Source organism: Coturnix japonica, chromosome Z (genome assembly GCF_054131305.1).
Source record: "Coturnix japonica strain WE chromosome Z, WE-NBRP24, whole genome shotgun sequence".
Classification (NCBI taxonomy): domain Eukaryota; kingdom Metazoa; phylum Chordata; class Aves; order Galliformes; family Phasianidae; genus Coturnix; species Coturnix japonica.
This window is the reverse complement of record NC_140702.1, coordinates 13,040,996-13,056,778: the sequence shown is the minus strand read 5'-3', so window position 1 is coordinate 13,056,778 and position 15,783 is coordinate 13,040,996. Positions and strand designations below refer to the sequence as shown.

The following is a 15,783-nucleotide window of genomic DNA, read 5'->3' as shown; positions in this document are numbered from 1 at the left end:
CAGTAGATGTTGTATGAAGTGGTATTAGTGATTTGTCAGCTGGCATCTTTCCTTCTCCTTTGAATCACTGCTTAGCAAATGTACTTGCATAGCCCCAGACAGAAGCAATCATCTCATAAAAGTTAGGTCATTTCCATTCTGAAGGGAGATCTTGCCACACAGGATGTTTTTATATCTGGTAGTTAACTTCTTTCAGTGAGCAATAGAAAGTAGAAATTCCTCTGCAATTAGGAATCTATATCCAAAATATGCCTCACAAAACTACCGTGCCAAGAAGCCTTTATATGCTGCAAAATTCACCAAGTAAGGAGAATCTAAATAAGATGTTATGTTTTATGCTATTTCAGCTAATCTAAGGTGAAAAGGAAACAGCTTATATAATTATCCTGGCGGTATCTCTTTGACTTCCCTGCTTTCTATTTGGAGAATTGTATTAGCTTACAAACAACTTAATTTACATAATTATTTATAATTTTAGAGTAGGTATGTAATTTGCTTCTTCATTTGTCCAGCTATTTTGTAATAATGCATGTTGTCAAACCAGATGGTTATGTTTCTGTGGTGGGTGGAATGATCTCAGTTTTTCTGCCAGCTTAACTTTGAGAAGTGTTGTCTGACTCTGGCTTTTTTTCTGGCTAAACAGTATTGTATAAAAGTAAGATATGTCTTAAAAACAGAGGCTCTAAAGAAGCTGAGACACACACAGATGTTTAACTGTTAATTTATTGGAAGCAATCTCATTTATTGTCTAAGATTTCATATAGCATCTGTTAACAAATGCACGTTCAGTTGGTCTGCTTCCCAGATGGGGGCAAATCCACAATCTGGTATGTGTGGATGGCTTCTCCCTGGCTTCTCAAGAGGATGTTTCTCACATTTTAGGAGTTTGGGAAATTGAACCTGTGTAGTTTCAAGAACTGTCAAGAGCCATGTCCCAGATGGCTGGATAATCAGGTTCAGTTTCCCAACAATGCATGTAAAGTATTCAGAGTGTTGCAAAATACAAAACACAAATACAAAAGACTTGTAAATGCCTGCTGAGAAATTTGCTTCCAGCTCATATATCCTGAATGAGTATGTTTTGTATCCACAGAATTTGTAAAGAAATTAAAAGAAACAAACAAACAAACAAACAAAAAACCACGCACAAGAATTTGGAACTCAAAAGCCTGCTTCAATTCCTGGCAAGAATCACCCTTTTAAAATAGTTCTGTACTGAGCACATAGTTGTTTTTGCCTATCATCTTGTGGATGGTAAATATAGTCTACCAAATGCTTCATGGACTGTTGAAGTCCTGCTCCTTTCATATTTCCAGTAACAGGCATCTCGCATAGTCTTTTATGTCTTATTTTAGATGAGCTCTCAACATTTGTCTACTCAAGATAGAAAATTAAGTCAATTATGAAGTGGTTTGCCAGCGATTACATTGTAGGTGTGAAATGATGGTAGCAAGACTGTCTTTTAATCAAGGAGGAGCTCTTGTCTTTTTCCAAGAAAGAGAAGGAATGTGTGTTATGAGAGTACTTTATATTTTATAGTTTCTGTCAGAGTTATTCTAATTACATCCGGCTTGGTTGTTCTTCCATTTTGTAGTTTATTTATGGAGGCATGCTTAGACAAGCCCTTGTTAATTTTATTACTTGCTTTCACATATGAATTTAAGCAGACAGTGTTTTATGACCACTTCCAAGAGTTTGAAAAACAGAATAATAAACAAATTTGTTGTGTGTGCTTTCTCTTCTAATAGTCTAAATAATAGTAAGTAATTCATTTGTGACATGAAAATAATGCTGATATTTCTTTTGGGATAGATTCTTAAGGACCACATGACAAAATTTTAGTCTTTGGGATGTTAGTACCTTATTATTTATAGTATCTGTCGAGTTTTCTGTGGTTTAAACCTTATCACTGTGATCTAAGACTTCATACTTGTAAGTCGGAACTTTCTGGGCACTAGGAATAATCTGAGTTATATGAATATGCCCGAGTTTCTGAATGGAAAAGACCTTCATTTCCTTCTTGTAAAACGGTTTATAATAGGTCTCATTACTCTTTCCCCCTTGCAAATTTTGCACTGAATCAGTCGTATTTGGAGTAAGTAGTATGCTTACTTTTCCCACTTCTTACCATTCTGTACGTATTTGTACATGCACTTTCCAGTGGCTTTGGACAGGTTTGGCTTATGCCCTGAGTATCTCAGAAAGCTGAAGTAGTTCTCGTGTTTCTCAAAAGCTGCTGTTTTTGTTTTTACTCCAGGATATACATGCAGTCTACAGACTCCTGAATGTATGTCCTCTCACACTTCATATGAATATGTACATTGGAAAGTAGACTCATAAGGAGGGAGTTGAGGAAAAGATTTGAATTAAAAGAGAGAATTTTATCACAGACTGAGTATAGTCACCTAGAATCCTCTTCTTTGGACTTAGTAGGTGGAAGATGTTCTTCATTGGGCTTGATCACTTTTAAAGGTCTTTTCCAAAATAAATGATTCTACAGTTCTACTAGAGTACATGTGGGGAAGTCTGATGTGTGAGTGCGCCATATATACACACATATAAAAGATGCATTGTTTTTATGCTCTGTGATATGATGGAAAATATTTACACTTTCTTTCATAGATGGAGTTTTTTGACATCTAGAGAAAGGGAGGGAAAAGTCAGATCTCCTTTCAGTGAGGAAATGGAATGACTGTTGGAGCTGTAGTGGTATGACAACTCATACTCTCACAGCACATTAAAGACCTCCTGAGAAATGGGGAGTGAATAAAACCTGTGCATGAAAATTGTTCTTTTGTAAGGAGGGAATTAGACACTGGTCCTGTAAATGTCTATATATAAATTTCATGTGTACACTTTGTATTTATGCAAAGATCATTCAAATGCATATTTAAGTTCATAAAAATCCTACTTCTCGGTATTTTTTTTATGATTTCCTTAATAAAAAGATTTATTTATTTATTTATTCACAAAGATCTATGAAATGACAGTCATTCTCATCACCAATATCACTGTTCACAGGACACTTGATATCAGTGTGCTTTATAGCCTGTGCTTTATATGCTCACCGAAACACTTGCTCTAGTATCTTCCATCTGGAAGATGGAAGGTCTTTAATATTGCTTTAGGTGCTCATCATTCTTTGCAGATTTGTAGCGATACACCTGCATCCACTGTTATTTTTCTTAACCAGTTACCTTCATTGACACTGAGTAAAATGGATGAGATGCAAAAAGGAAAGAAGCAAAATAAGAATAGGCTGCCCTGTGGAGTAAGGTAGATCTTAAAGCCTTTTCAGCTGTGATTTTGTACACACATACACACACCCTGGTATATTTCCATTTTTAGGAAACAGTATTTTAAAGGAGACTTAAGTCATTGTTTCTCCTTTTTCCTTTTCCTCTGCTAATAAAGTTTTTCTCCAAAGTAAAAATCTTTCCTCTTTGTTAAAGCTGTTTTACTGAAATGCGTAAACTTAGTTTCTCTTCAGACAGTAATGCAAATAGTAAAAAAACAAAATCTGTTCTACTGCATCAATGCTTCTACCTTACTTTTTGTGTATGTTTTACAGCAGCTTTTTTGACTACCTTGTTTTAAAATTCAGTGAAATACTTTATTGGGTATAAAGCCCTGGAATGACCATTTAACCATCAAACAAACAAAACCAACACAAAATCACAATAAAGCAAAAGAGAAGTCTCCCATTTGATTTCCCCAAGCTTGAGAAGAGCTACCAACTGTTTTTTAAATTTGTGATCTAGTTCCATTTTTATTCTTAAAGCTGTATCAGTACACAAAATAATAAAGGGTAGCATTAAAAGTGCTATACTGTCCCTGAACAAAGGTTGCTCAATAAGATACAAGTTATCTGATTTAATAGGTTTTATCTCTAATGCTATTTGAAGTGGGATAGAGATGAATCTGTGCATCCATTTTTGACATATCTGTGTATCTGACAAGCCTATGCTTCCACTTTGCTGATGTTATATATCCTAAAGTAAGCAGCACAGTGCTGTCCTAGAGTTACAGCTTCAGAGTTGCACATAAAATCAGGTGGCAGGAAAGGTATTAAATATTCCTGTTACCACATCTGGAAGATTTCATAAAATACCTTCGTACTACAGCAGTTTGCAATTGCGTTCTTGGGCTTTAGCAATAAATAGTGCTGGCAAAAGTCATATCTATCAAGTAGTACATTTCCAAGATTAAAGAAAAAAATATACCTGTTCCATTATGACTTTTTTCATGATTATTAATGCTTCCAGCATTTTCTGAAGAATATGATTACAATATGAAAGGTTTTCACTCCAGCTTTGAGGCATGTGCTGTTTTCCTGTATTTTGCAGTGGTACTTGAAAAGCAGGTGCACTTCTTTCCTGGAGCCTGGCTTTGTGTTCAAAGGGAGGCTCAGCAGGTCGATCCTTATTGTGGACAATGAGCATGACAATGAAATGTCATAGCAGTCCTGGGTTACTAATGCTTGGGCAAGTACTCGAGTGGGATTGCCTTTGGATGTGCTAATATTTCTTGCTAAGTTCTATTGCATCTTCTTGGCACTGATACAGAAATTAGTATCTTTTGGATACTAATTTCTTGGTGGATTGGTGGAGAGCTAAAACCAACTTATAACACAGTGAATGCCTACACAAAAGTTAGTTGCCAATGGCACCTGAACACATCTGTGAGTCTTGCTTTATTCTCACAATCTACCATCAGTATTCATCCATCAGTGCTGTTCCTCTTCTCCCCCTAGCTATTCTAGCTAACATTCTTTCAGTATTTTTTAAGCAGATTTTAAAATCATAACATTATGATGGCTTTAGAACAGACATCTATCTATCTATTTATTTATGTGCAAATTGAATTTCTGGAAAGACGCTTTAAGTGCTTCTAGTTGCCAAATACTGTATGTGGAATAACTCCCTCAGAGTTTCCTTTCTGATTACTGAAGCAAAAATGAAATCCATTCCTTTCACGTGTCCTTATTATCATTACTTTGCATTGTTGCAAGCTGTTTCCTGTTCTTATCAAAGCAGGCAGGTTGTCTTGTGCTTGACAATTTGTATTTCTTACCAGCAACTAAAAATGGAAAAGATGCTGAGCTTTAAAGCTAGTGTGGTACATACATTTTGTTCCCTTTTGCTCCTGTACTAGGGCTGTCAGGGGTGGGTGGCTGTTTGTTTACGTATCTTGCATTTTTCCTGTCAAATTCTGGAAAATATAACTTTCGTGAACTGAGCCGGCAGTGGGTTTTGCCCTCTGCTCCCCTTTGCTCTGCTTGTTTGAAAACAACACAAACCATTCCAAGAGCTGGGGCTGCTCAGCCTGGAGGCTGCAAGGTGACCTGACAGAGACCTGTCAGTATCTAAAGGGAAAGAAAGGGAAGAAGAGGGGAATGGACTCTTCAGCAGGGTCTGTGGTGATAGAACAAGGGGAAATAATTTCAAGCTCAGGGATGGTAGATTTAGATTGGATACAAGGAAAAAAATCTTTTACAGTGAGGGTGGTGAGGCACTGGAAGAGGTTGCCCAGTGATGTGGTTGATGCCCCATGCCTGGAGACTTTCAAGGTGAGGCTGGATCAGGCCCTGGGCAACATGATCTAACTGTGCATGTGCCTATGCATTGCAGGGGAGTTGCACTAAGTGGCCTTCCTTCCAACTGGCCTTTTGGATTTGGGATGTTGGGTGTTAGGAAACACTTCTTTACAGAAAGGGTAGTTAAGTACTGGAATAGGTTCCCCAGGGAGGTGGTTGAGTCGCTGTCCCTGGATGTGTTAAAGAGCTGTCTGGATGTGGTGCTCAGGGATATGATTTAGCAGAGGGTTGTTAGAGTTAGGGTACTATGGTTAGGCTTTGGTTGGACTTGATGATCTTCAAGGTCTTTTCCAACCTGGGTAATTTTATGATGATTCTATGACCCTAGTGTCACAGAGAACTTGATGCTTTTTAGAGATATCTCTTCCTGCTTATTTTTTTCCATTACAATTCTAATGACTAATGCTCATTCTGAGTTGTACTAGCGTGCTCCTACTACTACTCAAGTGAACTTAAAAAATACAGGAAAATACACCACAAAACATGCTAGTTGTCCCATATCACCTTGCATGTTATGCTATTGCACCACCTCTTTTCTTCTGAACAACAACTCTCAGGGTTGTACAATTCTTCTGTAACATCTCCATGCTACTTTAGTTTTACACTGTCTAGCATTCGTTGAGCCTAAAATTCATCTCTACACACCATGATTTTTTACCATGATTGTTTACCGCATGACTTAGTTCTTGATTTCTTTAATCTTGGAAGAAGTATAATGACCTTCCTGAATTCAAGTGCTTTCAACATGTTGCTTTTTCTAGCTCCCCATTTACCAGTTCTTAACCCACTTTACAGATTTTCTACCATCTGTGCTGATGCCAGCTATGCTGGTGATTTACTTGCATGTTAACATATGTGTGCACGTGCCTCTATTCCAGTTGCTTGAAGAATCCACATATCTCAGTAAGGATTTTCCTGAAATGACTTTCCTTCTGCACATCTGCAGTGACTTTGTTTGCCTCCATGATGTTGATTCTTTTCCCAGAGGTACTGTTTTCCTGCAAATAAACACTGCATTTATTACTCTTCAGTCAGATACCACATCAGAGGATTGATGGACCAGTTTTCAAACAGCACAGCTGTACCTGTAAATATCCATGCTAATTCTTTCAGACTTCCAGGGTAGGTACTAAAGAAGCTTCACACACTGCTCTCTCAACTGCATGCACTGAAGATCTCTTCATTTCCGCTTGTAGGCTGACACTGGCAATTTCCATTTCCATAGCATCAGTCTCTGTCAGAGTGCAGCTGTCATCATTGCTGTTGAAACTGGCAGCAGGAGTGTTTGTTCAGTTTTGGCATAGATGCACATTCCCATTAGTACAAATCAGAGCACTGTACCCATATCAAAATCCTGTTTAAGGGGCATGGCATTGCTAGCTGACTGTGTGCAGTAACTAAGGAAGTTGTCTTCTTCAAAGTGCTTTTGGCTCAGATTGATTCTTCTTTATTCATACAGACTTCTTTCTCATAATGAGTTGTGTGCCCAGAGATTTATGCTTTACTTCTTCTTGGACATTTATTTAGTCTAATAATTAATACTTCTTCTTCCTACCAGTCTTTCCTCTCTCATTTCAGGGCAGGCTATCATTCTGGGATTTCTGTGTTTTTCCAAATAGCACATATACCTTGCTACAGGCAGCTGAGTCGGGATTAGAACAAGTCCTTGTACTTGCCTGGTGTTAGCTTGACCAGGTTCTTTTTGTTGTCTGCAGACTTAATCTTTTGATGTTTGAAGTTCAGTGGGAAGAAGAAGTTTTGGGGAATAAGTATTTAGGAACCCTCATGCCTACAGTGTCACTAAAACCTCTCTGTCATTTGCTTGCTTTTTAGATCCCCTCTTCCCAGATATAGAATTTGTTGCAGCAAAAGGTTCTGCACCATTGCTCAGACTCCGGAAAGCAGAAGATCGAAATGGACCCATCAGGTCTGTCTCTGTACTCTTTACCCTCTCAAACAACATTCTGTAGACATATATTACACAATGGAGCTTTTTGTTTGCTTTATATTATCTTTTTTAGCAGCCAGTAAAGAGTTAAGCTGCAACTCCCAGTGTTGCCTCCACTGGCAAAATAATACTTAGCTTCAGATCCTTCTTTGATTTCATGACCAAAATTTTGTTTTTGAGAATTGTGAACTGTGTTTTTCCCCCCTTTACACAATGAAATCACACTTACTGTTTATTGATGCACTCAAGAGCAATTCTACCCCTGTTGTTTTTGTTTTCCGAACAACTTAATGCAACCAATATTTATTTTATTTTAGGAGTCAGAGGAAATTGAGAGCAAAGTCTGTATTTGTGCATGTTCTGAAATGTTTCCTCACTAAAATATTACTACCAAAATGTATTTCTGGTGAGAAAGGATTTGCACTTTACTAACTGCTGTTTGTGAAAGAAGAAAGTAATTGTAAATTCTGTTACATTAAAGCAAAAAACACTTGAAAGTTTTGTAATATGGGAAATAGTGAGGGTAACTGTTCTAAGAGTTACTCTTCCCATGTTTGGATACTATAAACTAAACATTGTTTTGAGATAACAGAGATGGATATTATCAGTTTTCTAGAAATGGTATCTGTCCTTTCCATTAAACAGAAAAAGTTTAGTTTCATGGTAATTATGAATGAAGTGTTCTGTTTCATAGGTGAACTTGTATGAAAGGTGGGAGGAGCAAATGGCCACCTGCAGTGACTCCGTTTGGTGGTCTTCTGAGCATGAATGAACGCAGAATGTTACTGTGCATGTCATGAAGCCTCACAGCTTTAAATTGTGTCTGTATTGCATTTTGTTCAAAATGCAAGGTTGAACACACACAGAGAAGTATTTCATACAAGAAGAGTTTACTTTGGGCACTGATGATTAAAAGCAGTTAATGGACTCAAAGTAGGAAAGATAATATAAAATGCAATGAATGTCTGATGTTTTATGCACTGAAATGAATGCTAATGCTTACTTTTTTTTTTTTTTTTTTTTTTTTTCCTTCCCCACTCCAGTCTTTATCAAGTGATTGTGCTTCCACTTGGTTTGCAAAGTACTTTTGTTTGTGAGTCCTTTGCCACTGCGACTTTCTTTAGCAACACCACTGACGCTAAGGGATATGTGGCAGCTGAATTTCGGGCAAAGGATGTTGCTGATAACATGTCAGTTGCTCTTGGAGACAGACATTACTACGGAAAGTTTTATAATGCTCCTTTAAAGCTGGGAAAAGAATACTGTGTTTTTTTGAGAATAATAAGCGAGTGGAATAAGGTAATGGATGTTATGTAAACTTTTCTTTATACTGATTAAATGACATGTTGCTGGAGAAGAAAGGAAAATGTCACTTTCCTGTTAAATTTTTATGATTCTAACGGACAGAATTAGTTTAAATCTGATGCTTCTTTAAATAGCTCTTGTAACTCCTTGCAGATATTTGTGTAATTGTAATTCTGGAGCAACTCTGGATGCCAAAAGGCAAACAATAGGAAGTTTTTAAAGCAGAGGGCCATCTCTTCCCTCAGTAACTAGGGGCATCTTTTGGGCAGAACTTAGTGGAAGAGATTAGGCTTAGAATCTAAAAACCACTCCTCAGCAATGAAAAATTCTCACAGTACTGAACTGTAAGTTATATGCCAGTTCTCCAAGTGATAAGGGAAAAATATGTTTTGTAATGTGTATTGCCTTCCAAACAGCCAGCTCCTTTGAGGAAGCCTTTGTTTCTTTTATTTAGAAACAAAATGTCTCTAAGGTATGTTCAATGTTTCAGTGTCTTACCTCCCATTATGTCATGCCACTGGTTTTCCAGTCACTACCTGCCTTAGTGGTCAAGAACTTATCATTTTTTTACAATAAATTCTTTCTCTGTAGGTAGTTCTTCTCACATGCCATGTTTTCCACTTGCACACAGTTCCTGAATGTCAAAAGTAAAAAAATAAAACACCAACTAAGGAAAACACCTAACTGTATCTTGGCCTACCACCCATAATGTGAAAATAAGAGTTCAGGGGCCTCATGAATGAAGCATGAAGTAAGGAAGGAAGCAGGCAAAAGCTCATCTGTGAGTCACTTGTAAATAATTCCCTACAATTCTGGAAATCTGCTCCCAAAACTGAGTAATTGAACACGGTTTCCAGTAAGAAGTGTGACTGCCTCTGCCCAAACCAAGTGAAATAAAACAAGTGAACTTAAGAGCTGTTACTGACATCTCTTAATTTGTGTTATTCCTGTATATTCTGTGTGCTATATACTTTACGTAATAGTCTGAGAAGTTTCTGTAGCACAGGCAGTGTGGCTTCTGATCCTGATACAAATCTGTTGGTTATCATAAATTTTTAATTAACTGCATGAGGCAGAAAGTAGAGAAACGACATCCAAAGGCATTTGGATCATAAATAACAAGTTGGCTTAAAATATTCTGGAATTTGGTTGTTCAGAATTTACTCTGTGAAGCCTGATTGTTAATTAGTCAAATCTGTACAAGTTTAGGCTCTCTAAGTAAGTCTTTGAACTCTTTTTTTTTTTTTTTTTTTTTTTTTTTTTTTTTTTTGCATCCTAGAGTTTTATGCACTGATCCTGAAGGTGTCATTCTTCATAAGGGATACTGGTAGTTAAATAGCTCAGACCCATTTGGTATCTATTTTAGGGTCCAGTTGTTACTTTCTGGATTCTGTGTTGTTGAAAGAGCCAAAGCTGAAGGAGAAGGTCCAGAACTAAATAAGGTGCTTGGATTTTAAACCTATCTGAAATTAATTTATTTACCATAACTTTGCACAGTCTTCAGAGTCAGCATCAGCTTTTTGGAGCAGACAATGTGTGTAACAAGTAAGACTAGACTTGTGAAAGAGGAAGATAGTATATTCTGTACCTTGTGGAATTTTCAGTAAAAATCTGGGAGGTTTTTGTTTTTGTTTTTGAAAATTGGAATCAGAATGACCTCTTCTTTGAGAAAAGTCTGCTAGAAATAGCCCAATTAAAAAAAAAAACAAACAATCAGTTAAGAAAAGGCTGGATTTCATAAAACCAGAGTATGTCACAGAGGCAGATGTCTCAAAATGATGGCACTTGCATGAGTGCTTGACTGAATCTGGCATTTGCTTGAGTTTTTATATCCTCCCTTTAGTCTTTTTTTCTGCATTCCCCAAGAGGATTTCCTTTGCCAGTGCTTTTGTCTTCTTAAGTAAATAAAAAGTTCTACGTAAAAAGATATTTTAAGAAACATGGAGATGCTGCACTCCAGCATGCAGGCACTTGAAAGGAAGATAATGCGCGCAGATATGCTTGTGCCCTTTTATGCAAACACTTCAAAATATAGCCTTCAGTTTCACAGAAACATGTTGTTATCCAGAGCAACATAAAATGTATTTTGCCAACACAAAAGTTATGTATGTATTCTAAAAAAGTCTGACAGTTGTGGCTGGAGAGCATGAGCAGAAGCACTACAGAAACAGAGTTCACAGTGATGGTACAATGGAACTATTAGAATTAAACTGGTGTTTGCAAGTGTATGAGTGTGAACTGCTGGACAAAATAGCTGTACAGGTACCAAAGGTTACAGTAAAATAACAAGCTTACTAAACTATTGCAAAAGGAGACCTTTGACAAATATTTCTTCAACTGCTGTGTACATTAACTGCTGTAGGTACTGTATAAGAATATTTTAAAATTACCCACAGAGGTGTCATAACTTGGGGGCTTTAGTGGAAATAAAGAATGATGTGTTGTATTTGAAACCACAAGTGCTGTATTTCAGTGTATTTGTGCTACATGGATATAGAGTTAATACAGCATGTGCAGCCTCGTCTTGGCATTTCATAAATTCTGAATCCATATCCAAGCAGCTTCAAAGGTCCTTTGATGTCTCTTACATGCTTAGGCTGTAGAAAGGAAGGAAGAATGATGATCTGAAAGACTACTGCCAGGCTTCCATCAAAGCTTTGTCTCTCATCTCATCTTTATAGTTCATAATCTCTGGAGAAGCTGTAGGGGTTGTTGCCAGGGGAAAAAATCATCTCAACTTCCCAAAGTAAAAACGTGCAGTATGTTGTGGGTGACTGCCCTTGCAGAGAGTGTAAGTGATGATAAATTTCTCTTGCAAGAAACAGTGATTTTTATGCTTTCATTTTCAGGTAAGAACACAGTCCTGTGCTGTATGGGCACAAATTAAAAGTAAGTGAATTTTAACTTCAGTGAGAAAGCAGAAGGTATCATGTCTGTTCTTGGCAGCATAAATAAATAACTGCTGCAGCTATTCTTTCTTTTGCCATTTATAATCAGTTGATTTTGATGATTGGGCAGGTTAGAGTCAGAAAATCTGCTTTGCACTTAATAACTAGATGACAGTGTTCTAAGTCAGTTTCTGTTTGTTTGTTTGTTTGTTTTTTATGCATCAGTCTTTCTGGAAATTCCCTACAAATGTTACATAAATTGGCACAGGAGACTTGAAGTTTTAGTAACTATTTTTAAAATAGTTCTATATTGGCTTAGAGGTTTATTTTATTTTGTTAAACATCTTCTAGCTATTAGTAGCCACTTAAGACCCCCTACAGACTCTAAATTCTGCCTTGGAGTTGAAAGACTTAGTAATGCAATGACACTGGAGAGTGACAGTGCTTTGGAATGGTGCGTGGCTCTTGGTGCACCTGCTCCTTTTTCAGTAGAAGACACACCTGGCTGCTATTTCTACTGGCTTTCTGTTGAGAACTGCATATTTATTTCTAGGCTGCCTGTTGCTGTTTACTCTCATGACCTGTTTCATTTGCTGCCACAGGGAAAATGTCAGTTAGACAGCCTGTAGTTATGAGAAACTCTGCTAAGGTCAGAATTCAGTAGGGTTGAGAGCTCTGTTTCTGGTCTAAAATGGCAAGAGATGTCAAATAACTCTGGAAAGATGAAAAAGTCTACTCCTGCCGTTGGAGAGCCTGAGAGTGTTATTGTCTCACTGAATCCTGTAAAGGATATTACTTAATGTGTGTGAAGAGCAGGACTGTAAATTAAAATTGCAGGGTTTCAAGTCCCATGTAGACACACCTACACATTGTTGGATAAATCATCATAAAAAGTGGCATAATGCTGATACAACTGTACTTTCTTCAGTTACAAATAGTTGTCTGAATACAGCAGATCTTGAGTTGTTTCACAAAACAGGCTCTACCATGTGTAGGGAAAACATTTATTTCATTTTCATGGAAGGCTAATGTCTGTTCTGTGTAATTAACATATGGAAATTGACATCACAGTGAAGTAAAGATAGATACTATCTGTACCAAAACTGAAAGTTCGTGTGGATTAAACACGTGTTCCTTGCAGGGTCTCTCACAGAATTATCACAGAATTATCAAGGTTGGAAAAGACCTAGAAGATCATCTAGTCCAACCATTACCAATACTTCCCAGCTAAATCATATTCCTCAACACAACATCCAAACGTTTCTTGAACACTCCCATGGTTGATGACTCCACCTCCTCCCTGGGCAGTGCATTCCAATGCCTGACTACCCTTTCCGAGAAGTAATACTTCCTAATGTCCAGCCTGAATCTCCCCTGGCACAGCTTAAAACCATTTTCTCTAGTTCTATCACTGATTACATGAGAGAAGAGGCCAACCCCCAGCTCACTACAACCTCCCTTCAGGAAGTTATAGAGAGCAATAAGGTGTCCCCTGAGCCTCCTCTTCTCCAGGTTGAACATTCCCAGCTCCCTCAGCCGCTCCTTGTAAGGCCTGTGCTCCAGACCCCTCACCAGCTTCGTAGCCCTCCTCTGAACACGTTCCAGGGCCTCAGTGTCTTTCTTGCAGTGAGGGACCCAAAACTGAACACAGTACTCAAGGTGCGGCTGCACCAGTGCCGAGTACAGGGGGACAATTACCTCCCTGTCTCTGTCTGAAAATCTTTGTTTTCTATTTTTCCAGACTCACAGTAGGCTAGCAGGTGACAGTTTAGTTTCTCTTTTGTCAGGGTACCTTCACAGGTAGTTCTTAGTAATTCCGTTTTTGAATGTAAATCACTATAAGCCTTTTATTCTGTCTGTTGGCGGCTACTGATATGATGGACTTGGGTAAGGTTACCATTGTCCTGGAAAGAAAATAGGATGGGAAAGGCAAATTATGCCTGAATTGCAGTAATTATGAAAAAGATGCATAAAGCCACTTAATAAAGCATTAGAACTGTTTGGCACAAGAGACAACCTTGGCATACAATGTTGATCGAGTTGTTCATGAAACTGGGGAGTGGAGAAAGATAATAATTTTTGGGAACTATGTCTGTTAGTCTTCCTCCTCAGCCTTGTAGCTACTGAATGGTCAGCTCTAGGGCTGCTTGGTGGAGCAGCAAGTCCAGCACAGGAGTTTTGCTGGAGTACTTCAGCTTTGAGCAGACTCGGGTGGTCCATCACCAGACTGAAGCTACACTATTTGATCTTGGTTCATTTGATCTGGTATTTCTCTTTCAGATTCATCACCCACCCTTGTGTACATGACTGCTGCTGTATTAGGGTCGGTTGCTGCTGTCTGCCTTATACTGTTCTTGTCATTCTCAGCAGCACGGTACGTATTGTTTGTATCTCCACCTTACCAGTCATCCTGCACAAAGTTTACTTGTTTTGCTTTTCAGTTAGTCTCTATTGCCAGTCTGCTTGATTAAGGCCTCTTGGGTGGTTGATAAACTTTATCAAGAATTATCTCACTGGCCACTTAGTTTTACCACTGCTTGGATGAATGTTGTGTATATCTTTCCAGCCACTGGGGAAGCATCTGAAAAGTATCAGGCTCATCTTAATTAAAAGGAGGATTCAGAAACTGAATAGCATGAGGAATTTCATTCAGATATGTTTTGGTTTTATGGTTAGTAAAGATTTTGGGGTGTGCTGCTCTAAGAGTGAACTCATTACCAATGGAAGTGTTGCTGTATGTTTCTGATTTAGGAAGCCATTTTCTAACCTTGCCAACTTCATTCAAAGTGCCTGGAAAGATCAGTGGTGGTTGATATTTAGCTAAGGCCAGCAATTATTGAAATCTTTAAGAAGTTGATTCTTGTGTATTTTGTGATCCTTCATACAGGGACAATGACACTGTATCCATCCTCTTTTCAAAACTAAAATAAACATGTGCCTTTCATCAATGTTGTGTGTCTAGGTACGTGTAAAATCTCCTGTCTACAAAATGCATTTAAGAATATTCTGTCCTTGCACAGACAGGAGCCTATATGTTGGCAATTTGTTATTTCGGAAACAGAGGAGATATTCATTCTACAGTGGGATTATTTGGATTATTTGTAGATGTCTACATTTCAAATCAGGTCTTTCCATCTGAATTCCAAAATAAGGGTTCCACAGCTTCTCACTTCTTTAAGTAATTAAGTGAGAAAGCAATCTCAGATTTATGTTGACACTGGGATTCGGTGGAAAGCACGTGGTCTAGGCTGGTTTTGTTTCTTGAAGGACATATTCAAGGTCAAGCTCTGACATTCAAGTCAGAACCGTCTAAAAATAGCTGTACTTTTATCTAAACTAGGGGGTCCTGGCAGAGGGCTTACTGCAGTGTGAAGCACATCCCTGATCTGTCACGGTCTGAGAGGCTCTTCATTTGCTTCAGAGACAAAAATGTGACAAAGGGATATAAGGACTTTCTGAAATTCTTTCCAGTCAGTTAGCATCAATGTTAGAGTGAGGTGTTTAAATAATAGGCTGCTACAAACACTCAAAAAGCAATTATGGGATGACTAACGTACTCCTCCTGCTCATGATGCCCATGCATACTCCTGTGTACCTCAGAATGATGAGGGAGAGAACTGCCAGAGTAAACTGCTGTGAATGCTGTGAAACTGGCTTCTGTGTAGTCTCTAAGAGCAGACTAAACAATTATGGTCTGTAAGAGCAGATTAAACAATTACTTTTCAGGAATGATGCAGCTACAGCTGGTCTTGCCAATGAGGTCAGGTGGCTGGCCTCAGATTATTTCTTGGGATCCTTGTAAGATTGAATTTGCTTTGATATCTGTCACAAAGATCCATGGTATTCAAGCATTCTCTGACTTGTCATGTCTGATGCCTCAGGAGTTATGTTACCCCATTGGCACAGGTTCTGAACTCCTACTGTTATGGTTGCTGACTGTCCCCCTGTGGGTTTGCCTGGCACTGGATAAACACTGTACAGTCTGGCTCCTGTATGCCATTTAAACTAATAATATTTTTTCATTAAAAAAAGTGTATTAGTCAATA

The 15,783-nt window shown here is 38.1% G+C and overlaps 1 protein-coding gene across 21 annotated transcripts in view; it reads left to right on the top strand.

Annotated features, from left to right (window-relative positions):
• The window catches only part of SUSD1 (sushi domain containing 1), a 35,076-nt gene that overhangs the window by 18,038 nt on the left and 1,255 nt on the right, over positions 1 to 15,783 (top strand). For 8 of the 21 annotated variants that reach the window (XM_032441367.2, XM_085528814.1, XM_015849863.3 and 5 more), the window contains 4 exons: positions 7,430 to 7,523; positions 8,588 to 8,843; positions 11,699 to 11,738; positions 14,018 to 14,111. In XM_032441367.2, coding sequence (XP_032297258.1) covers positions 7,430 to 7,523; positions 8,588 to 8,843; positions 11,699 to 11,738; positions 14,018 to 14,111 — 484 coding nt within the window. The other 13 variants (XR_014939379.1, XM_085528815.1, XM_085528816.1 and 10 more) reach the window with 9 other exon arrangements.